At 40.9% G+C, this 25,612-nt stretch overlaps 1 protein-coding gene across 1 annotated transcript; it reads left to right on the top strand.

The window, feature by feature from the left end:
* Positions 1–377: 377 nt before the first annotated feature.
* Alkal1 (ALK and LTK ligand 1) lies at positions 378–24,273 on the top strand. Its single transcript, XM_052718193.1, has 4 exons — positions 378–561; positions 21,096–21,149; positions 22,618–22,698; positions 24,209–24,273. The coding sequence occupies exons 1-4, from the start codon at positions 378–380 to the stop codon at positions 24,271–24,273; spliced, it is 384 nt and encodes a 127-aa protein (XP_052574153.1).
* Positions 24,274–25,612: the final 1,339 nt, after the last annotated feature.

The following is a 25,612-nucleotide window of genomic DNA, read 5'->3' as shown; positions in this document are numbered from 1 at the left end:
CTCCGCCAGGAGATATCCCATCCCCCTTTCTCCTGTCCAGAACTAGAAGTTGTGGGTTCTTTCAATCCGGAGGGTCAGTGGAGGCCATGACCCAGAGACCCACAATCTAGGTCTAGGACCCGGGAAACCCTGGGACTCGCTGTGCAGCTTTGGCGCCATCTCTGCCCCAAACCCTGGGGACACGGAAAGAGTCCCAAGGGAGGCGGCCTGTGCTTCTGAGGGTCTTGAGCCTTGACCCGCCCTAGCCTGCCGGGTCCCCAGCACCGCCCCGCCTCCGGTCCCCGCCCCGCGCCCCAGAGCGCATAGATCTTGCTTCGCGCTCCTCTAAGTCCCAGTGCCGCGCCAGCCTGCCGCTCCCTGCTCTGGATGCCAAGGCTATGCGGCCCGCTAAGCCCAGCGCCCGGCTGCCCGCACTGCTGCTGCTGGCGCTGGCTTTGTCCCCACCCGGGACCCAGGGACGGCCCCGGGGACGCAGAGCCATGCGTCTAGTGGAGCTCAAGCCACAGCTTTTCCTCCCGGTGACTGGGACTCACCAGGCTACCAGAGCCTCCCGGAGCGCAGGTAAGTCCAGCCCACCCTCTCGACCTGCCCTTTCCTGAGCCTCAGCACTCTCACAGCTGGGCAAGCTGGTTTTGGTAAGGCTGAATTAAGCACAGCAGAGGTTGGACACCTGTAGATTCTCAGGAATCTTCCCTAGGAATGAAGTAACCAGCTTACTAGATTTGCCTTGGTTGAGATGTCAATAACAAAACCTGGCTGGCAAAGAAATCAGCTTTATATGCTCCTTGCTAGACCTGGGCTGCAGCCTCACCTGCCAGGATGACAAACAACCTACGCATTTGTCAACACCTCAGCTCTGAGTCTTTTGGAGTTTAACTAACATGGCCGTCCTTAGTCATTTGAACATTCTAGAATGTCCCCTTCTCCCCCTTTTCAAGCTGGCCCCCGGGAATGGGTGACTGGCATGCGAATTCAGTAAGCTAATGTGGCTGATGCTGGCTTACACTCTTCCTGGGCCAGTTAGAAGTGCCCATGCCAGTTCTGGACATTCCTGCTACTAAGATGCATAGGAAGAAGGTAGGAAAAGTCAGGACGGAGGACCATGAGACACCTACACACAGAGATGTGTGATGAGAAGGAAAGGGAGAAAGCCTGGGAACAGGAAGTGTAGGGGACTACTGGGGAGAGTGTGCAAGGTGCTGGCTGGAAACAAGGTGGTGAGGAAGAGAGGAGCCACTGGGGTGTCTCTGCTTAAGTCTGTAGACACAGAGCAAGTTAGAGGCCTGTCTCCCTGGCCTGCACTGAACTTGTTGAGAGGACAAAGCATAGGAATGCCCTGGAGTTCCCCCTACAGCCAAGGTCTCTTCTCCACACTTCCCTCCCTGTCTCCCGCCTTCTCTCCTTCCCTCCCTGCCTGCCTCCCTACTTTCCTTCCTTCCTTCCTTGATTCCCTCCCTCCTGTCCACCTTCTTTCCTTCCTTCCTTGTGTCTCCCTTCCCTCCGTTTCATTTTTTCCCCTTTTGTCTGAAGCAGGGTCTCACTTTGTAGCCTTGAACTCCTCATTCTCCTGGCTCAGCCTTAGAGTCACGGGCACATACCACCCTAAGTAGTGTAGGTTTTATTTCTATGAAGATTTTTTCACAAAGATAATAAACTTATTGACTAAGCAGCCAAAAAAAAAAAAAGAAAAGAAAAGAAAAAAAAAGAAAACATGGGGGGGGGGGTTCTTAGTTTCTTTTCTGGTTCTTTCTCTCTCTCTCTCTCTCTCTCTCTCTCTCTCTCTCTCTCTCTCTCTCTCACACACACACACACACACACACACACACACACACACACACACACACACACACAATAGTCTCACTGTACAGCCCAGGCTGCTTGGAACTTACTCTGGCCTAGAGTTTGCAGAAATCTTCCTGCCTCAGTCTTCCAAGTGCTGAGGTAACAGATGAATCATACCTCTCTTAACAGTTTTGGCATAAGGGGATACTTAGTCACTCCACAGCTTCTACTAAGAACTACCCATCATTCAGAGAGCTGAGTCTATGCAGATCTGCAGGAAGCTGGATGCATCTGCCCTTCACTGCACATTTCAGGGAGAGCAGTGCACATGAACAAACTGAGTGAGCCAAGTGAGGAGAGCAGCAGACAGAAGTGATGGGAAGGCATGGGAGGTGAATGTGTGGCTCTAGCCCAAGCCCACTCATCTGAGAGCCTTCCAGAAGAGGGTTCAGGGGTGGTCACCACAGGAGGGAGTGTACCATGATGCGATGGCATTGGTTATACACTTTTACTTAAAAATTATTGCTAACAAAAATATTTATGTCAGGATCCAGTGTCACTTTGGAATACAAAAAGAATGTGAGAAAATCTCAAATTGCAAAATCATTTATGGTTAACACATGAACTTTACCTGTTTTATTTTAGTTTAACATATTTTCTCTAGTTAAAGACAGTGAAGGGAATTGGGAGATGTAGCTCAGTGGTAGAACATTTTCTTAGCAGATGTGAGGCCCTATGTGTAACCCAGAGTACTCCCTCTCCCAAATGACAGAGAAGACTTAAAAACAATGTAGTAAGGTCCTATGTTTAACCCGAAGTACTCACTCTCCCAAATGACAGAGAAGACAAAACAATGTAGTTGGGGGAAAAAAGAAGAGCTATGGCTCATCCTCAAAATCCATTGCTTTCTACAGCTGTTTGATGTGACCTAATATTTTGATTACTGTATTTTGTTTACACGGGGAGAGAGGGTGGCTGGTTACATCTGAGGCTATCTGTGAATGGAACTCTTGACACGGATCAGGGAAAAACAAGGACATAAATACAGAGAGGACAAGTTCCCATCTGGATGTTCTCACAGGAGCAGCAGGGATCATAATTCATGCAGAAGGAAACATCTCCTAGGTCCTAGAGGCCAAGGACTGTCATCCCTGTGGATGAGCCTGGAATTTCCCACTGTGATTCTGAAGAGAGAGGACCAAGCCCAGGGGTTGTTTGAGAATGCCTTGGAACGCCGACTGGACTCTCATGTGAGGGTAGCAGAAGTCTCTTGTGCTCCACATTTCACTTTTCCTCCTCTTCCCCTACACCCCACCCCTGTGTTCTCAGGCTTAAGTCTAGGAATCCTTGCTGTCCATGAAAGTAGAAAAAACTGTCTCAGACCCAGTTTCCCCTCCTGTGCCTTGACCACACAGCTCATCCCTGGCACTGCACTGTGGGAGATTTCCCTGCACACCGCAGTAGCAGTTCTGCAGTAAGAACCAGCTGGGGTTCTAATTTGCCTTAGTTCTGGAGTTCTGGCACTTACTATCTCCTGAAGATGAGCCTCAGAACCCACAAGTTGAGAACTACTCCAGTGCCAAATGCAGATCCCAGGTGTTCATGCCTGTGGTTCTGAGTCTCTAACTAAGAATCACGTTTCCCATACTCTCTCCTCAGATTTGAACTAATTTGCTGGAGTAGCTCATAAATGGTATGTATTATAAAAGATACTGATGAAGAGATGCATAAGATGAGGTCTAGGGAAAGGGGCTTGTATGAGTAAACACCCCACCCCACCTCAGCCCCAACTCCTTGAATCTGTGTGTTCAGCTATCCAGAAACTTTGAACTCAGTGCTTTTGAGTTTTTGTGGAAGATTCATTACATAGATAAGATTGAATCACTGGCAGTGCCGATCAACTAATCCACCAGACCCATTCTGAAGTTATTCAGAAACTGCCAACCCTCAGTCAACTTCTTAACACACTATCATTTCTGAGATTCCAAGGCGTTTATGATTTATGCCAGGAAGGCCAACTATTGTATTACACAGTATCATGACATTGAGTTATATATCATTCCTTTTCAGTAAGTTGGCCAGCTTCCCCAAGTCAGGCAAGGCTGGAAGTGGGAGGGTCATTCCTAGGCAGAAGGGACAGTAAATCCAAAGCCTGTAACAAGAGTTGTCAGCCAGAATTCCTTCCCTAGAATTATTGTTTGAGTAAGGGGGAGGGGTATTAGGCTCCTGGGAACACTGGTGATTAACCACCTGTGGTATTATCTTCATCCTTATAGTATGTCTGCCATTCGTGAATGTACTTGTCAATTGAATTAGCCATTCAACAATGTTTGAGATCAATTTGATAGACTTTTGATTGTGACTTCTTTTAGTTGTCATTCTTCAACTCAGTTCAGCTAATAACTGGTGCCTCAAATGCCTAGACCCTGCTGTTTCATTTTATTGTCTTTCCCACCACTCGTGTCCAAGTCATTGTGTTGTAGTGACTTCCAGATTGTCTCCCGGCCCTTTCAGTGTCCCATTTCATAGCCTCTCTTCCTGCCCTCCGAAACCAGCTCTTTTGTCCATCTTCACAGTAGTAGAAAGGAATGTAATGGAACCCTACCCCAAACTTTGCCAGGAAAAGGGGGTTCTAGGCACTCATGCATGGACATGTAGACAAGATCAGAAAGCTGAAAATAGGCAATGGATTTGGAAGATTTTGAGATCAGAAGGAAATTGGCATGAAATATGGGGAAACAGAAGTAAAAAGGGGAAGTTTTGACTTTATGATGCCCCCCGTTTTGTGACTTATACACACTTCCATTATTTCTATAGAATTTCTAAGGCTGGTGTCTCATAGGGGTTGTTTAAATGTAAGACCAGGCTGACGGTGGAGCCTCCAGAGAAACTGAAGATCCCATTGGGGAAGTTATTCTAAACAACTGCAAATGACAGTCTGTATTAAGTAGTGTGGGATGTGGTCCCTCTCCAGTCATAAATCTGCACTGGCTTTTCTTGACTTTTCCAAGAAGTCTTAAGTCCTCTCAAAGGCAATGAGGGACTGGGAATCAGACAGATCTCCTGCAGGCAACAGAAAGGGAAAGGAGGTTCTAGGAAGATTGATGTATATTTCATTTAAACATTTAAGAAGAGTGAAGATGGATTCTGCTCTCTCTCCAGGACATTCCTATCCTTTCTGACTGATTTTCTTTCTCTTTCCATGGTTGTGGCAGTCTCAGGCTCAGTGCTGACTTCGTACAGATGCTGTCCCTATTCCACCTCAGCTGTTCAGTGTCCCCAAATGTGCTTCTCTTACCTTTGCCTGATGGAATTCTGTTTGCACATTTTGGATTCTGAGGTAAAAACAACTACCTTTTTACACTCTTCTGCCCTAGCAACCAAAATGGAAGACTTCCGTGACATTAAAAGGCGTAGGGTTTTCTCCCCACAAGCAGTCTACTCTGCAGTGGACACCAGCCGGTGTCTTCGAATCCAACTCAATCCTGATGCTCTCTATGTGGAGGATCCAACTTCAAGAGTGATTCCTTTTCACACCTAGTCTCAAGTCTCAGAATCTGACATTCTGACGGTTGAATGTGAGTGTGACACACCTAGTTTCAAGTCTCAGAATCTGACATTTTGACGGTTGAATGTGAGTGAAGTCAACCTATTCACAAACAGAAAATTAAATTAATTTGGGGCTAATTAGGATTGTAATATAGGAAAATACAAAATCAAGACATCTTGAAAATGTGACCCAAAGTTTTACAAAATAATTTATTTATTTAACTCCAAATGGGTCACTTGTTAGGCATTTATGGCCTGAGCTGGCAGAAGTTGCCATATAAGAAAGCAACTGGTCTAAGAGAAAGGAGCCATAGTACAAAGTCAGGAATTAACTATTTTGGGAAACTGGTTTGGGTTTTGGCCAGTGTGTGTGTGTGTGTGTGTGTGTGTGTGTGTGTGTGTGTGTGTGTGTGTGTGTGAGATGTGACATTTTGTGGGGGAGTGGGGTGGAAGACAGGATAGCACAATGTCTGCAGCCTAATTCAATTCTAAGGTTCAGGCATGCACCTATCTGAGATGTGATTAACCATGACCTCCCAGCTTCACTTCAAGTGCTCTGCACAACTGCTAACTCCAGTCTGATTTTCCTGACAATCAGCTACAAACTGGGCTTTAAATGGTTTAATTTGCTAGAGCAATTAACAGAGTTCAGGGAAACACTATATCCACCTTTGTTTGTCATGAAAAAGGTTAAAGAGATGAAGGCTGGGGAAGTCACTGACCTCCATGTCCTCTGAGTGGAAGTTACCCTTCACTGTTCTCCACGTGCCCAGCTATCTGGAAACTCTAAAATCCCACCATCTCATGGATTTGGTGACGATTTCATTACATAGGTAGGAATGATTGAATTACTGAATGTTGGTGTTCAACTGAACTTTAGCTCTCCCCACTTCCCTGGGACCAGCCCTCTATGTTGCCTTCTTGTTTCTGGTGACCAATTCCCATCCTGGAGCACTCTAAAGGCTTCTAGTCCTTGATCAAATCATTAGCATGTAAAAGACAGGGTTATCTTAGACATTCCTAGGATTGTACATCAGGAAGCATGTCTGAAGAGATAGTATATATTTCCTAATATCACAATCTCTCTTCCTTTATGATATCTCTCTGTTTTCAAAAATAGCTAAACATGTACCACAGTTATATTTATAAAAAAATCTCAAAAAACCTAGATATATTTGGATACTGCTGGCAATTGTATAATAATGGAATTCTATTTGTACAATCCAAATTACTTTTGTTGTAAATCTGTGAGGATTCCCTCTGCCCAATTAGGCAGTCTTACTTTAATACCTGGTGCCTAACAATTTCTTCCAAATGAAATAATGAAAACATTTTTTTACTGCTTTGCATATTACCAAGACAGAATGTATAATTTGTCTGTTTTTTTTTCAGACAGAGTCTTGTTATAGTCCAGGGAAACCTTAAACTCCAATCCTCCTGCCTCAGCCTCCTGAGTACCAGGATTATTGACACATGCCATCATGCCTGGTTTTGTGGGTTCTTTCTTAAAACATTTTTATTAAACATAATTAAGGTTCGTAGCCTGATACTTATTATACATCTACAGAGGGAAATGATTACTATAGTCAAACAAGCATGTCCATCCCCTTTGCTTTTAACACATGTTAATGTTTGTAGAATTGCTTAGAGTTATTTGTTTGACTGAAAACTGTGAGTGTGGGAAGAGGTCAAGGTGGAAAGGACACATATGATTTTGCTCCATTTTTGTATTTGGCAGGGGCTTTAACCAGATATCTGCTGTCTGTTGGGCTCAGTAGCCAGATGCTACAATCATAAACACTCATTATAAGTGACCAGAGCTCACTTACATGGATGGATTTCTCCCCATTCATAGTACTTCTGGCAGTAACAGTTATCTGCTTAAAGGATCCATTTATCTCACTGGAAAGTAGAGAAAGTCCATGCAGGGAGTCAATAGAATCACCCAGTGTTGCTTCCTTCTCCTAGAACATTACTTTTTAATCAGAGATCACCTAAGGAAGCTACAAAATTTCAAATTTCTTAAAAAATTTTTATTTCATTTGTTATTTATTTATTTATTTATGTGTGCGCATATGTGTATGCATATGCATTTGCTGGGGTATACACATGGAGGTCAAAGAACAACTTGTACGAGTCAGTTCTACCATGTAGGTCCTAGGGATTGAACTTGGTCATCAGGCTTGGCAGCAAGTACCTTTACCTACTGAGCCATCTTGCTAGCCCTAAAATTCCATACTTTTTCCTCTTTGCTTTTCATTTTTATGGTTGTAAGTAAATTCTTAATGTTTAGGTGCAGATTTCTAAGGTTGCTGTTAGGAGACAGATAGGCAAGTGATGTTTCCCTCCTGTCTCTGTGGCAACATGAACCACTGTGGATGTGAAGTACAGTAGACCTGACCTTATGCTTAGTGTTACTTTTAAAGTGTTCAGATACCTATGGCCAATCAAGATTTAAAAGTATTACAGGGGACTGGAGAGGTAGCTCAATGGTTAAAAGCACAGGCTGGTCTTAGGACACAGGATCAATTCTCAGCACCCACATAGTGATTCATGCTGTCTGAAATTTTAGTTCCAGGTGATCCAGTGCCCTCTTCTGGTATCTGATGGCACTGTGTGCACACGGTATACAGATATACATGCAGGGATAACACCCAAACACATAAAATAAATAAATGAAAATTTAAAAAGAAAGTATTAGATGGAAAATTACAGCAGTAGTCACTGGAGATATTGTTCAGTGGGTGCAAGCATTAGGAGGCACTCCTTTAAATCCCCAGAACCCACTTACAGACAGACACAGTGATGGGTATCCCTAATCTTAGTTTTCACAGACAGAGAGCCCCTACCCCAGCATCACCCAGTGTTCTGATGATAATGTTATGTGTTCTGTGCTCTCTATTGTGTCCTGGAGGACACTGGAAGCCCAGGCAACCTATGCAGCTGCTTAGACCCACACAGGAGCCCAGGGCTCCCCTAGAAACCTACTGGTGCTGGTCCTAGGAGAAGTGTGCAGGGTGTGGCACTACTGTGTGAAGACAAGACCACAGTCCCTAACATTTCTCACAGGAATTGATGCTGTGTGTCACTATTGTTTACTGCTCTCTTGGTTGTGTGGAGAGGCTTTCCATAATAGGCTGCTTCATGTGGAAGGAAAACACTTGTTCTAGAGCCTTTAGGAGTCATTGAAGAAAATGTGAAGAAAAAATATGAACTACTTGAGAAAGGTAGGATTGCTTGAAAAGAACAAGAAGGCTGAGAGGCACCCAGGAAGGAGTCAACAGAAGTAGGAAGTTGGAGGCAAATGGAGAGATGCTGGAGAGAGAAGTCCACACTGAAATATGATGAAATTCAGTTTCTAGAGAAAAAAAAAGATGTCTGAACATTCTGCACAGGATGGATTGATGGCCTGTATTTTAAAAAGGATGCTGTCACTAGTAGATAGGCTGAAGCTCCCAGATCATAAATAGCTGGACCCAAAATGATGCTCAGGGTAGTTTAAATAAATGAAGAATGACCTAAAGAATCAGTGAATGTGACCATGAATGAGAGTTACCAACTTCAGGAAAGCCAGAAAAGGCTTCTACAAAAAGCTGAAATATGGGAAGAACAGGTGTTCTGAATAGATAGAAAACAAACTAAGAGTCCAAATAATGTGCAGAAAAGCTGTCACAATAAAGAAAGCAACCTCCAGTCATTCTGTGTTAGCTGGCTAATGATAAGGATTGGGTTGCCACTTTTTAAGAAGGTATGGCTGATGAAGGCAAACTGGAATCGAATGTAGAGTGAATCACAAAATTGTGCTCAGTTCAATGCCAAAAGGAACTCAGAAGGAACAGAGTCACAAAACAGAGTTAGATGCTTCTTTAAAATCCCCAGAAGGAGGAAGAAGGCAAGTTTCATGCAGGTATCTGAAGGAGCTAGAGCGAAGTGTTACCTTATGGAGAACAGTAAAACCTTTCAGACTGAAGAGGCATCTTCTCAGCAGAAATGCACAGACAGTGAGGGTCAGTGGCTTAGCCAGAAGTAAAGTAAAGCTGAAGTCTTTCCGGACACAAAACAAAATCCCACAGCAAATTAAGAGAGGAAAGTACCAGATCAGAAGAGAAAATTTACAATGTAGAACAGAGCACCAAGAAGCTGAAGAGCTGGAGAGCCACAGAAGGTGAAAGCCACGATCTTGAGGAATTGGAGAGAACCATTTCTTCTGTTCAAGGGCAGGTGACATCAAAGAGGGAAAAAGATACATCACCATTAGCAGCTTGGGTACTAAAAACTTCATTGTTCTAAGAAGAGAAAATTCTCACACCAGACAAAAATTGACCGAAATGGTCTTTAGATTTGAATGTTTAGGCAAAGATCTTCACACTCTTGATGCTCTAAATATGGTATATGTCAGAGTGATTTTTGCCCTTGGCTGCTCACCCTGCATGCAGTCCTGCCTTGTGGAGCAGACTTTCAGCAGCAAGAACTTTTCTCTCTAGCTTTGCTGCAGGAAGGAGGAAGAGGTGGAGGAAGAGCAGATGCTCTGCACCACCTGATTAGCAACCAAGGAGATCCCACCTGTGATGGGCTGGTTCATCCTCTGATAGCACCTGCTGACATTGCACCTCCATTACCTTTGTGGGAACAAGGCCAGACAATGACCCCTCCACCAGATCAATCACATCCCATTACAGCTCTACCCTATAAAAACACAGCACATTTTATTCTAGTTCTGGCAGAAGCTTTCCTAGGCCTCCTTGGCCAGTGTCTTCAGAGGAGGAATCCAGCAGCACTGATAACAAGAGTGACCTAGGTAGTTGCATGTCTTTATTGCCCTCTCCCTGCTGAATCAAAATATCTGGTCCTGGCCTTGTTCTGCCAACTCAGCTCTTCATCCCATCTCTGGTCCATGATTTCCAGTAGAGACAAGGACTCTTTTGATGAACTGGGATCCTCTTTTCCCTCCCGCTCCCATAGGAAACATGTACGAAGCTTGTAGAGATGGCTTCTCACCAAGAAATTTCTGTGGACCACCTCCAGTGTGCAGTGGAATCTGCTCACTATGAGGTTTCCTCCTGCCCTTCCTTGGGTATGACTTTTCCTCCTGATCTGTATTCCATTCAGGGTGGATTCCATCTCCAAAGGAATTCGAACTGGGACCTTCAGAATCACAGCTAGAAATCTGACAGCATTTGACTCTCTTCAGAAGTAATTTTGATTCTTCTCCCATTATCAGTGATTAATTGCAGTCATAGGTGGTTATATAGCCATGGCCAAGCTAATGTAATTGCAATTATTAGGCTAGTGATTTATAAATAAAGATGATTAAATATGAATCTTATAAGTAGTTTATTTTATTCTAGATGGCATAACCATTATGTTTGATTGTCTAGGCCACTTACATAAAAAATAGAGATGTGTGTGTGTGTGTGTGTGTGTGTGTGTGTGTGTGTGTGTGTGTTTAAACTCCCAAAAGATGTATCTTTATGCCACAAAATGTACTTAGTATGTTACAGACAAATGTGAACTAACTCTACTTTCATCTAAATTTAAATTTTTTTTTAAAAAAGGAAATCTAGAAAAGAAAAAAATGATTAAACCTTTCACAGGACAAAAATCTGATATTCTTTGCCATTTTCACTTGTGAGTCTATGTAGCCAGAATTTCTTTGGACCACCAACTCCCAAACAATGACATGGAGACTTCTTATTAATTATGAAAGCTCAGCCTTAGCTTAGGCTTGTTCCCAACTAGCTCTTGTAGCTTAATTCGTTGATATTAATCTATGTTCTGTCATGTGGCTCCTTATCTCTCCTCCCTCCTCCAAACTGTACATCCAACTTGCTCTGCATCTCACTGGTAAAATTCCACCTCTCAGATTCTTCTCCCAAGTTCCTCTCTCTCCTGGGAAGTCCCGCCTATCCTCTCCTGCCTAGCTATTGGCCATTCAGCTCCTTATTAAACCAATAAGAAGGTGCTTTGGCAGAGACACATCTTCAGAGTATACAAAGAGATTATCCTACAAATCTATCCTTCCCAACCTGTGCCTGCCTGTGAAGTAGAAATATTCTTCACAGAGTGGGCATGACATCACTCCTGGTGGGCAGTGGGCAGTTGATCTCTACCTCACTTGACCTCCAGAAAGCTTTGGTACTTTTGACCCCCCTTGCTTTCATTAAGTGAACCCCTAATTTTGGTGCCTGTTCCTACTTGCTTCTCTGACAAGCTTTCAGTCATCCAGGCTTCTCAGAGCATTCCTCTGAATAACCAGGTACACCTCTCTAGTTTTACCTGTTGCCTATAAGGGATACTTCCTTTCCTCTTTCTTCCCTTTCTCTACTTTCACATAACTGCATGATTTGTGTTTTCAACACAGGAACCTTAGACCTGACCTTTTCTCACAGTAACCTTCATTCTCTATTCTTTGTTTCTGACCACAGTAAACCCAAACTTTTGCTTCTTAGATACTGTGGTTGTCTTAGTTCCTTTTCAATTGCTGTAACAAAAAATCACCACAACCAAGGCAACTTATAAAAGAAAGCATTTAATGGGGTTTTGTAGTTTTAGAGGGTGAGTCCATGACCATCATGGTGGGGAGCATGGCAGCAGGCTAGTAGGCATGGTGCTGGACTAATGCTGAGAGCTTATGATCTGATCTACAAGCACAAGACTGAGAGGTGGGAACTGTGTGTGTGGTCTTCTGAATCCTCAAAGCAGATCACTGGTGATGCACCTTCCCCAACAAAGCCACATCTTCTAACCCTTCCCAAACAGTTTCACCAACTGGGGACCAAACATTCATATATATAAGCCCATGGGGGCCATTTCCATTATGCCACACAGTGGTCCTAGACTGGGCATCTATTTCCTACTGGATCAGTAGCCTCTTCTGGTTTCCAGTGGCTAAGTCTATTGCTAAGGCTTCTACCTACCAGGTCTAATAAAAGCATCCTCAGCACTGGGTTATGTGGTTTCCTTTTCCTTCCCTTTCCTTTCCTTCTCCCCCTTCTCTCCCTCCCTCCCTCCCTTTCTTCTCTCCTCCTCCTCTGTTTTGAGACAGGATCTCAATATGTAGTTCTGTTTGTCCTGAAACTCACTGTGTAGGCTAGGGTAGCCTTGAACTCACAGAGATTCACTTGCCTCTGCCTCAAAAGTGCTGACATTAAAGGTATGTGCCACCATATCTAGCCTAGTTCTGTAGTTTCTAATGCACAGCTTTCTATTGTCACTTATTTATAATTCTTTTTGGTCTGAAGTGTTTAACATTTTTATAAAAATATTATTTTTATGAGTCTATGGAGATGATAATTTTTAATCAAGAGGCGTCTAACTATGTTAAATTAGTTACTAAAAAAGTTGTTTTCATGAAATCAGTCTTCTAATTAAATGGCTAAAGTTTAAATTACACATGAATTGTGCTGTAATTTAAAAACAAGAAAATTTACATTGAAATTTCATTGTGCATTTTTAAGTAGTCTGGTCTATGTGTACTATGATTTAGCATTTTGTCCTCATATGTTGTAACATAAGACTTGGAAGGACTTGAAGATGACCAAGTTTTTCAATCTCAGTGCATAGAAGAAAACTTTGATGAGAATTTTAGTTTGATTGAAGAAGCAAAATTTGACCGTGGGTCTTAAGGAGGACACTACTGGGTACAGAGTGCTGGCTCAAAATTGCACAAATATGACTGTGTACTTGGGGTTAGATCATTTTATATTATTTTATGTGGTCTTCATAATATTATCAGTGAAATGTTGCAAATTCTATACATCTTAAAAGTATATCCTATCTACAACCCTAATGGAACTGTAGAAGTTATTTAAACATTGAGTACAGTAAAATCAAATCACTCCTTCACACTACATGTTCCCTTGTATCAGCTGAGAGGGCACAGAAGTAACATATCCAGCAGTGAGGAGTGCCTAAGCACTCAGTTCTTGAGTTTTAGAACCATTTACAATTAAAGGAACCAGGTTTCCCTGTCAACAAACCTGATTCCAGGAATAGGGAAACCACAGGGCAGGTTGTGCTGGATGAGCCTAGAGCCTCCAAGGGAGCCATAAAATAGAAAGTAGTATATATAAGACAATATAATAACTATATATAATATATATTATAATATATAATAAATATAAAACAATAACAATAACTCCTACAATGTCAAACATGTCAAAAACCAGAATGGCCCAAACTGAATCTATTTCATTGCAGCAACAGAATAAAGAAAATAGTGTTAGATTGTAACCCAATGTAAAAATAAACATCTACTGGTCAACATTGGTATAAATAAATGACTGACTGAGGGAGAAATGTTCCACGCAGGATTCTAAATTGTTCATATAAAGCATACTCAAGGGAAAAAAGAACCTATCTCCCCAACATGTATACATAATATAGTGATGTCCTTTTAGAGAAGGGCAAGCAGAAACTTTACCATGGAAACACACCTGACAAATGATACCTATACTAGATAAGCAAGGCTAACATCAACAACCATAATTATGCTATCTGTACCCTTGATCAGATTAAAATTATATCTTACTTGTGAGATATTCCTTAAACTCATAACTCCAGTCTAATCATTAGAAAAACACAAATAAAAATGGGCATTCTGCTACATTCTTTACCAGGACTACATGAAATTGTTGAAGTCATCCAGATCCTGGAAATATCCGACTGTGATATCAACAACCTGAGATCTCAGGGCCTGAAGTACAAAGATCACAAGTAGAAGGTTAACCTAGCCTACACAACAACTTCTAGATCAGCTGATCATCCTGTCCAAAACAGTAACAACAGCAAAAGGAAAAACTGAAAAACCAGAGCTAGAAGAATCCAAGAAGACATGATGATTGTAACATGAGACTCTAGGATGGAAATAAGACCCTGAGTGAAAAGTAAGCATACCTGAAAATTCAGAGAATAAGGACCTTAATGCGTGATCCAGTATCTTATCTATATGTGTTCACTAACTGCAAGAATGTACTGTATCCACACTTGGTGTAGAGTGCTTGGAAATACCAAACAGTGTGAAATTTTATGTACCTCTAAAATTGCTCAATAATAAAAAGTTTATTTTAAAAATATAGCAGTTTCAAGCTGGAGAAATGGCTCAGTGATTAATAAAACTGGCTGCTTTTGCACACAACCTGGGTTGGATTCCAAGCACTAGCATGGAAACTCACAACTCTCTGTAATTCCAGTTACAGGGCATCTGACATTCTCTTCTGGCCTCCTTGGGCATAAGGAATGATGCAGTATGTAGACATACATGTAGGCAAAATACCTATACACATAAAAATGAACAAATAAAATTTAAAAATAAAAATATAGCACTTGACGTTGGGAGGATGGGGGAGATTCTTTATCAGTTGGAGAGAGGAAATGGAGTGGATATAATCTAAATACATTGTATTTGTATGTGACTTTGTCAAGGAGTAACAAAAATGAAAAAAACTCTCTTAAAATTGATTGAGATTTTCAACATTTTGTTTTTCATAGTATTAATAATTCTGTCTCTTTAAAAGTAGTTGTGAAGGGAAAATAATTTCTTGATTTATATTTTTTCCAAAGGCTTTTAGAAAACTACTACAAACCTAAGCATTTTGACTGAAACACTCTAAAGTACTCTAAGTGACCTGGAACATGTTCTACATTATGTAAATGTACGGGACTGTCAAATGGTAAAACAATAATGACGATCATAGACCGTGTTCTATTAAAAGGAGTCTTTCATTGGGTAAATCTTTGCAGGTGGGTGAATCTTTACAGCACACAGTAGCCAACTTGACCAATGCTAGTTTCTTTTCCAAAGAATGTTAATAGAACCTCACATCATAAAACTTCAGTTTGTTTAGTGGGCTCAGATTTCCATATGAATCGAATTGTATGTCCTCCCAAAATATGTTCTAATCCTGACCCCCATAGCTTTGGAAAATGACTTTATTGGGAAGTAGGGTAACTGTATAGGCAATTAGTTAAAATGAGGTCAGAGTGTGGTAGAGAGGACCGTTACTTCAACTTCACAGGAATCCTTATAAGATGAGGGCCATATGAAGCCATAGGAGGGTACCTCATGGAGACAATAGCAAGACTGGAGTGACACCACAGAATGCGAGGAGCTCTAATAACAACAGAAACTGAAAACAGACTGGAGAGAGCTTTATCCTGAGCCTTCACTGAGACTTGCCTAGCTTACACCCTGATCTCAGACATTTAGACTCCAGAATTATGAGACAATAAGTTCCTGGAAATGTATCACATCCAATTTGTGGAATTTTGTTATGGTAGCTCTGGGAAACTAAAACAGCACAGTTTCTCCTAGGTATCTATGGGGTACTGGTTCAAAAATCCTCTGTAGATACCACAAGCCACAGATGCTCAAGTCTGTTGTATAAGTGTTTACATATTACCATATATGTGCTCCCTGAATATTTGAATTATCTCTAGATTACTTATAATATTGAAAACCATTTAAATACTATGTAAATAGGTATTATTATATATTGTTTATGGAATAATGACAAGGGGAAGGTCAGCACACACTTGGTACAGACACACTTTCTCACAAATATTCAGTATACAGTGGTTGAGTCTCAAGATGCAAGAATCACAGATGTGTACGTTTAACTGGATAGTGTCATTTCTTAGGGGAAATGCATCTATTTTTATCTATATGTAGAATCTGAGAAAGTGGCTATAACTATTCTACTCTTCCTCTGTAGCTCCTAAGTAGACATTGTCATTGCATACAACATAGGAACTGCTTCAAGCATACCATGTTCTATTGGAAAACAAAGTCTGATGTACTTATAAGAAACTCCGAAATGCTCTGATTGGTCAATGGGACATGTAGAAATAAGAAAAACTTTGTGTGATAAGAAGCGATGCATGTGCTATCATATACGTAATTTGCAGACTATGTAGATAGCACTGTTGTATCAGTGTGTCTTGTGTGTGCATGTGGTTGTGCAGGTGTGTGCATCCATGTGTATACACGTATAAGCCAGAGGAGGGCATTGAATATCTCCCTCTATCATTATCTGCCTCATTTCCTTGAGATGGGGTCTCAATCAGAAGCATGGTTTTTTGGTTAGGATGTTCTGTCAGCTACTGAGTACTAATGATTTGCCCATCTCTTGCCCCAGTGATGGGGTTATAGGTTTAAACACCAGTGCTCAGTTTTTTGACATGGGAACTGGAGATTTGAACTCAATCTTAATGCTTGCACAGCAAGTGCTCTTACCCATTCATTCATCTCTCCAGCTCCAAACAACTAGTTTTTGATTATTTCTAAAGTGCAGGTTTTTGTTGTCACATAGAAGCAAAGCTTGGATCCCTGAACTCTTGCCTCCTCTCTCTTCACTCACTCATGCTCTGAACTTATACACTTCTGGCAATAGTAGTTATTCTGTCAGAAAGGGTCTTGTCTACTTCTCACCTCCTGGGATATAAAGGGCTGTCATAGACCCCCTGAGATTCCATCAACATTGCTCCATTTCCATGAACTCTGTCATCTATAGGTGACAAATATGTCTTCCATGCTGCATTCATGTTATGTGTGGTTTATAAAGAAGTCATAAGTCTAAATGTACAATTGGTGGGGCCAGTGAGATGGTTCAGTGAGTAAGGGTGTTTGCTGTCAAGCCTGATGACTTCAGATTAATATCTGGGACCCACATGCTGGAAGGAGAGAACCAAACACCTGAAAGTTGTCCTCTGACCTCCATATGCATGCTATATCAAGCATACACAAAATAAATAAGCAAATGTAGTAGTTTGAATGTAATTGCCACCTCTCATTAGCTGATAGGGAGTGGCACTATTAGGAGCTGTGACTTTGTCAGGTAGGTATGGCCTTGTTGGAGGAAGTGTGGCACTGTGGGGGGGGTGGGCTTTGAGGTCTCATATATGCCCAAGCCACACCCACTGTCTCAGTTCACTTCCTATTGCCTGTAGATCAAAGACGTAGAATTCTCAGCTCCTTTTCTAGCACCATGTCTGCTTGCATGCCACTGTGATCCACCATGATAATAATGGAATAAACCTCTGGACTGTAAGTCACCTCAATTAAATTTTTTCCTTATATAAGAGTTGCCATGGTGTAGAAGTAATCATCTTATAAAATAAGAAACACAGAGTCAATGCAAAGATGAAAGCCCAAGAGGTCAGAGCTAAGAGCCTTACCCTTCACTGTTGCAGCTATCCTCTTCAGCCAAGAGACCTACTTCCTGTGTGTTTGTCTTTATATAGACTTTCTGTTCTGCCTTCTCATTGGTTGTAAACCCAACCACATGACCTCCTCATCTCTGCCCATCTGTACAGACCTCCAGGTCTTCTATGGTTGGTATTGAGATTAAAGGCATGTATCTCCATGCTGGCTGTATCCTTGAACACACAGAGATCCGCCTAGCTCTGCCTCCCAAGAGCTGGGATTAAAGGTGTGTGCCACCAATGCCCAGCTCTGGTATGGCTTGCTATTAGCTCTGACCCCCAGGCACCTTTATTTATTAACATACAAATAAAATCACATTTCAGTACAAATAAAATGTCACCATATCATGGTCATGGTATCTTTTCACTTTGCAGCAATAGAAATCCTAACTAAGACAGAAGTTGGAACCAGGGCTTGGGACATTGCTGTGATATGCCTGACCATGCTTTTGTTTTAAGGAATATGAACCATGGGTCTATGGATTAGAAAAACAGTTGTGAATACTTTAAATGCTGCTCAATGGGCCATCCTAGTAACAACATGAAAGACCCTGGTGCTGAGTGTGATTTGATGAACTGTGGGGGCCTGATTCAAGAGCTTTTAGAAGAGAAGGATATAAATAAGTTGCCTAGAGATCATTCTTGTGATATTTGGTAAAGAAAGTGACTACATTTTGTCCTTGTCAGAAGAGTCTTCCTGAGGCTAAAGTGAAGAGTTGTTTTTTTTTTTCTTTTTCAGGACAGGGTTTCTCTGTGTAGTTTTGGTGCCTGTCCTAGATCTTGCTCTGTAAACCAGGCTGGCCTCAAACTCACAGAGATCTGCCTGGCTCTGCCTCCTGAGTACTGGGATTAAAGGCATATGCCACCACCACCCAGCTAAAGTGAAGAGTTTTTAATAATTCTTTTGGCAGAGGAAATCTCAAAACAGCCTAATATTGACTCTGTTGTGTTGTTATTATTGGTCACTCTTATACAGATTCATAATGAAAAGGAGCAAGTTTAGCAAGGAAAAACACAAAATGTACAATTTGAGTAGAAAATGGACATCAGAAAGTGGAATGGAGCTAAGTCCTGTGTTCAAGGAGGTAAACAGATTAAGAAATGAAATAAAGGAAATGGTGACCTCAGAGTAAGATCCCACCCAACTAACTTTCCAACTAGCAAAAAGGAATTAAAGAAAAGCTTAAAATAGGGTGTGGTGGTGCATGCCTTTAATCCTAGCACTCAGAAAGTGGAGGCTGGTGGATCTCTGAGTTTGAGGCCAATCTGGTCTACAGAGCAAGTTCAAGAACAGCCAAGCTTCGGCAGTGAAGAAAGTTGGTGAAGATATAAGTGAACAAGGGGGCTATGTTTCAGGTTCAGTAAGCAGTGGAATATGGTAGCTTTGGCCACATGGTTCTGGAGTTAAGGATAGAAGAAAGGGGCTATGGAATTTGCTTCCTCAACTAAGGAAAGCCACTGAGGTCAGTTATGTGTCAGGGGTGTCCCTGAATGGAGGCCAGAGAGTCCATTGTATGAAACTGTGAAGTTGAAGCCTGGATTTCCTTGGAGAACCCAAGATGTTAAAGATGCCAGAATCAAGGGATATCTGCTGAAGGAAACTGCTAACAAGGAGTGGAACAAGCCCAAGAGAAATAAGTATGCTGCAGTCAACAAAGCTGAAAGGAATTGGACATCTGAAGAGTATTTTCACATCAAACATGGAGATGCAGAGTTTGGAGTTTACCCAGTTGGTTTTTGGTCTTGTTTGGGTCCAGTCTTTCCTCACTATGCTCCCTTCTCTACATTTTGGAACTGTAATATATATCCTGTGCCATTGTATGTTAGAAGAATGTGATCTATTTTTATTTTTATTTTATATGGGATTACAGTTAGGAAACTGCATGAATCTCAGAAGAGACTTTGAACTTTGGACCTTAAAACATTGTTGAGAACGTGACAGACTATGGGGACATTTAAAGTTGGACTAAATGAATTTTGCATTATGATATTGTTACAAGCTTATGAGGGCCAAGTAGTTGAATGTGATAGTTTGAATGTAATTGGCCCCCCACAAGCTCAAAGGAAGTGGCACTATTAGGAACTGTGGCTTTGTTGGAGTAGTGTGGCTTGTTGTGGAGGCAGTGTGTCATCATGGAAGCATGTTTTGAAGTCTCACATATAATCAAGCCATATTCAGTGTCTCAGTTTACTTCCTGTTGCCTGTGGATCAAAGATGTAGAATTCTCAACTTCTCCAGCACCATGTCTGCCTGCATGCCACCATGATGATAATGGACTAAACCTCTGAACTCTAAGCCACCTCAATTAAATGTTTTCCTTCATAAGAGTTGCTGTGATCATGGCATCTCTTCACAGTAATAGAAACCCTAACTAAGACAGTAATTGCAAATCATATTCTTAAGAAAAAGTAAATAGACAACTGGCAACAAACCCTGAGGTTCAAGTATTTATTAAGTTTATTTTTCTCCTCTACTACATTCATTGTGTGTGCTCCTAATGCATTATAAACTGCATTTTCTGGATGGCATGTTTTAGCGAGTACCAGTGAAGTCTGAAGTGAAGTCTGACCTTTAAGTTGTGTTTCACTCCAAGCTAAAGCTTGTAAATGGGTCCATCTCATAAATAACCTAAAGAGTATCTCAGCTCACTTGCTCTAGCTGTTGTTCTGGAGAAAGCATTATAGAGAGGACAAGACAGGTTAGGAGGCTGTTTTCCAAGCATACTCACAGAAGTATGATAGCTGGGCCAGCCAGAGTTAGTAGATGATAGAAATGCAAGACCCCATATGAATGTTTGGAGATGGAGTACATAAACTAACTCGATTAGATGAAGTGGAGAAGAAAAGGGGCAGTCAAGCATAACTTGGTGAGGTGGGCTATTATCTTAGTTTGGGTTTTATTGCTGTGATGATACACCATAACCATTATAACCCTTATAAAGGAAAACATTACACTGGGACTGGCTTATAGTTCAGAGGTTTAGTCCACTATTGTCATGGCAGGAAGCATGGTGGCATGCAGGCAGACATAATGCTGGAGAGGTAGCTGGGAGTCTACACTTGGATTGACAGGCAGCAGGAAGAGCAAGTGAGCCACTGGGCCTGGCTTGAGCATCTGAGACCTCAAAGCCCACCCTCTAGTGATGCAGCTTTTCCAACAACACCACACCTTCTCTAATAAGGTCACACTTTGAAATAATGCCACTCCCTATGAGCCTATGGGGGCCATTATCATTCAAATCATCACAGCTATGCAAGGGTTAAAAAAATGATGCCATTCATTAAGACAGGAGAACACGGTTGGGGAAGCTCTGGGAAACCCGAAAATCACATATTCAGAAGTAGCTCTACATTGGTAAGAGGTCTGTAGGGTTCTATGGGAGAGGTGTAGAGAAGCAATAAGTTCTGCTAGAGCTCTAGAGCCCTGGAGAATGGTTAGGGCCAGATCCCAGGGATTTGAGATCTGCTGTGCATACTGCATGGATCTATGTATTTAGTGCTATAATTATGTTTTAATAGTGGAAATCTACCCTGGAAATTACGAAGGTTTTTTTTCTTTTCAGAAATATTCCCAAGAGACTTGACCTTGAAAGACAAATTCATAAAGCATTTCACAGGTAAGCATATACTATTTCAGTGACTCAGTTACAAATGAACGGTTTTATGTAGAATGAATCCATAAGACAATTAAACTATGGAGATTAATGTCTAGAAGAAGCTTGAGTTCAGCTGGGTTTTCAGTCAACTATTAACTTGTATGATCTGTAATATGCACTAGAACATGATAAGCAATAGAACATAAAGGATATTTTAAAGAAAAATAAAAAGGATAATTTACTGAGATCTGACTATGAGGGCTTGCAGTGGAACATGCTTTCTAAGTTTGACTTTAAAGTAGGAGAGTCTGTTCATGAGGAACCTACTGAGCAAGACTTAAAGGCTATAGTGGGAGAGGACAGTCAGATGGTGTGGATGAACTGGGGATGAAGGGTAAATTTAAAAAGGAGGTGCATTTGGCTAGTGGGCTAGGAAGGTGTGTGAACAAACCAGATGGCAAATAACCTTCTGGAGCATGCTGAAGAATTTAGACTGCTTCAGCCAGTGATTGAGGCTTTATAAACAGGAGACAGATGAGCTTATGTTACACACACACCCAGCTTGGATGCTTTTTTGTTTGTTTGTTTGTTTGTTTACTTTTAAAATTGCAGTTTAATTATAACATTTCTCCCTTTCTTATCCTCCCTCCAAACCCTCTCGTATACCTCTCCCCACTCTCCTTCAAATCAATCACCCCATTTTTCATCAATTGCTATTGCATGCATATATGTATGTATATATATACATTCTTAAATATAACCTATTGAGTCCATATAATGTTACCTGTGTGCATGTTTTGGGGGCTAATCGTTTGGCATTGAACAAGCAATTGGTATGTTCTTCCCTGGGGAGGGCCACATTTCCTATTCGCAGCTTTCCTCAGTTGCCTGCATTTTTTTGTTGAAACCTCATGGCCTACCTTCCCATCCCAAGTTCTAGAATTACAGTCCAACACAACTATACCCAGATGGTAACTTTCAAAGGGTGCCGATGAGAAAGGCAGCACTAAGTGTTAGAAGCTGTGGACCAGGCGGAAGGAGGAAAGTTTTGCTGCAGTTTCAAGGCCCTACCCCCTTCACAGTAATGCCTTCCACTAAGGAACACACATTGCTTCAATTAAAAACAAATGTCATCACTAGAAACATTACTTCCCAATAAGTATAAAAAAAATCAAGGGACCAGAAAGCCACTCCCTCTTGGTTTGCTCTCTGCATTCCCCTTCTGTCTGGAGTGCCCCCTTTCAGTTCCTCCAGAGTTCTACTAGTCCAGAAGGTTCCATGATGTGATATACTGAGAATGTAGAGTGAACTTAGATCAAAGTTCAGCGCCTCCCATAGAGTCTGGGTAAAGGAAGGAATTCTCAGGCCAGTTCTTTAAAGGGCAGGAAGGATGGAATCTACAGTTACACCATCTCCGTCCATAGAGTGCTAGAAACTTGTTTGGGGAACACGCCTGTGTTTATAATAAGCATTCTTTCCCTTTCTCTAGGGCCTGTTACATTTTCAGCTGAATGTAGCAAACACTTCCATCGACTTTATCACAATACCAGGGATTGCTCAATGCCAGCTTGTAAGTTGCCTGGGCAGATTTTAGAAAAAACAAAAAAAAACTAATCCAACAATGAATGCATATAATTTCAAGCTTCAACTGTCTTTGGGTGGGACACAATAGACTAAACATTGCATTGGATGCTATTTATAACCTTTCAGCACTCAAGGTTGTGTGTACTGTTGAAACTATAAAGAGAGATCGGATTCTGGTTGGGAGCATTTCCAAATCTGAAAATAGCCAAGTTTTCTTAAAGACTAGAATGTTTGTCAGGACAGAAACCTTTTATCATTATTCAAATTCCTTGGTATAAATAAAGTGACTTCTCATATAAATGAAAAAAAAAAGTGAGCTGACTATAAAGTGCAAGTCAACATCTCTTCTGAAGTTATTTTGAAGTAAATGTTTTTATATAATGTCATTTGTACAGTGTTTGCTGGGTTTCCCTGAATGATGATAGCCTGTTGGGCAATGAGTTCTTTTGAATACTTAAGTTAATGGAGTTAATAATAATTCCAAACATAGCATGAAAGGGCTATTATTCAAAATGCCCAGTTATGATAATATGTGGTAGTTGAGTTGCCTGTTCCAAATTCCTTTCTAAATCTAAAATTTCTTTTTAAAGTGAGTGACTTCTGAGCATTTTGTTTCTAGTCATCTAGATGACCTTGAGGAGTATTTAACTTTACTTAGAATGTTGAGTCAGATTTTTATATTTTTTCCACAAAAAAAAAAAAAAACGAAAAAACTCTTACATTTAGTGACTAGGGAAAATTAAGCACACTAGATTCATTCTAGTTTGCTTCTCTGTTGCTGTGATAGAACACTGACAAGTGTGGGGAAGGATTTATTTCAGCTTACACTTCCACATCACACTCTATCACTGATGGAAGCCAACAGGAATTCAAGGCAGGACCTCAAGGCCAAAATTGAAGCAAAGACAATGGAGGAATGCTGCTTACTGGTTTGATTCTGTTGACTTGCTGCTTTCTTATACATCCCAGAAACACCTTTCCAGGGTTGATACCAACCCCAGTGGTCTAGGCCCTCCCTAGTAAATCATTAATCAAGAAAATGCCCCACAGATTTACCTACAGGACAACCTAATGGAGGTGATCCCTCAGCTAAGGTTTCCTCTTCCCAGTTGACTCTAGTCTGTATCACATTGACAAAAACAGAAACAAAAACAACAACAACAAAAAAAAAAAAACCTCAACTTGCCAGTAAGAGATTCAAGGCAATGACACTGGATGACAGCATAGTTTGGTGGAGAAAAGGCAGTTTTGAGAAGTAAACCACTTGGCTACTATGAGATAAGTCACATTTGAAGGTGGTTTCTCATCTATAAAGTGAAGGCATCAAATTTCCATATCTTTTAAGAGGAATGAAGAACAAAACCCATGTTGAGCATTTAAAATGTTAGGTGCTTTTAGAGCTATGATGGTGACATCAATCAATGACAATAACATTATTTCTTTCTCATTTGCAATGATTAACTATATGTTTTATTACCTTTAAATGGCCTTTCTAGATTATAAAAGATGTGCTAGATTGCTGATGAGATTAGCTGTGAGTCCACTGTGCTCCCAGACCTAGGAAACTTACCCTGTGAGTATCTACCTATTTATTTTTATTATCCTAAGAGTGTTTTTGTTACCTATTCCCTGTCCTTTCACCCACCCCCAAGGTGATGGGGATCAAATTCAGGATGTGCACACAGGAGAAAAATGCTAAGTTGTACCACCAACCCTTATACTCTGTCTTTAAGAAAATTTTTCCTGCAATCCCAAATTCCAAATTCTGGCACTCAAGAGACTAAGTCAGGGGAGTCTGAGAGTGACCTCATTACATTATTAGTGAGACCCTGTCTCAAAAACTAAGAACTTAAACAAAAAAATAATTTTTAAAGAGAAAATTTTGAAGAGTCTAAAAGCCCAGGAGCTAATCTTGGCATAACACAACACCTGTGGCACTTACTAATGGGCTTTTTTAGTCTGCTTCAAACTTGATTCTAAATGTGCTATTCTGCTCAGTTAATTTAAAATGTCCTCTAAGCAGTTACATCAAGTAAGATAATATTCTGTGTAAATGTCTGTTTCAGATTATTATATATTTGAGATTATATTTACTTTTATGTGTATGGGTTTTTTACCCTTGTGTATGCCTAGCACTGGAGCTGTGAGCAGCCATGTGGGGGCTGGGAATAGAGCTGGATTCCCTGGAAGAGCAAACAGTACTTTTAGCTGGTGAACCATCTCTCCAGCCCTGTTTCAGATTATTTATCAAGAGATTATAATCACAATATTCCAGTGAAATATGTTTTAGGAATATTTTGTGAGTTATTTGTTTGCTGTCAACAGGAAGAACATCGTTTTCCTTCTGTACAAAATCCCCTCCTTTCTGTCAGCACATGAGCCTGCTTTCTCAGGGTTATATTTCAAAAAAAGATATTATAAAATGTAACTATTAAAAATGTCAAAATATTTTATGTGTGTTGAAAACCATGTTCTTACTATTTTTATTCTCTTTTTTACTTCAGACATTTTATAAGATGCAAATCTAATTTGAAGAAAAAGTATATGGAATCATATTTAATGTTGAGCTTCATATGAACCTACATATAGTAACTTCCCAGGAGTAAATGATGAGTGGCGTCCTGCAGCAGGATGGAGGCTTTCTTGATTTAACTGATGAGTGGTATTCTTCGGAGAATGGAGGCTTTCTTAGCTTACCTTTGTGTAAACAAAAATTCATAGTATCATTTTAAAAGAGACTTTAAATCATATATTTTTAAATGGAATATTTAAAACTGTGTCATATTTTTGCTAGGAATATTATTTTTATATGGTTAACATTGCATAGGAAACATTTAATTGTGAAAATTATATCTCAGTACCAGTGAAAAATAATAACTTTATTGTATATGATTTTAGTG

This window comes from Peromyscus californicus, unplaced genomic scaffold (genome assembly GCF_007827085.1).
Source record: "Peromyscus californicus insignis strain IS unplaced genomic scaffold, ASM782708v3 Scaffold_5__1_contigs__length_169319896, whole genome shotgun sequence".
Taxonomy (NCBI): domain Eukaryota; kingdom Metazoa; phylum Chordata; class Mammalia; order Rodentia; family Cricetidae; genus Peromyscus; species Peromyscus californicus.
Note: the sequence above shows the minus strand (reverse complement) of the source record. Positions and strands in the feature narration are given on the sequence as shown.

Bases quoted from the DNA above. Each gene is read 5' to 3' on its own strand.
- Alkal1 (XM_052718193.1), top strand. From the start codon at position 378: ATGCGGCCCGCTAAGCCCAGCGCCCGGCTGCCCGCACTGCTGCTGCTG. The intron at 21,150-22,617 runs GTAAGCATATAC...CCCTTTCTCTAG, and splicing joins ATTCATAAAGCATTTCACAG to GGCCTGTTACATTTTCAGCT. The intron at 22,699-24,208 runs GTAAGTTGCCTG...TGGCCTTTCTAG, and splicing joins GGATTGCTCAATGCCAGCTT to ATTATAAAAGATGTGCTAGA.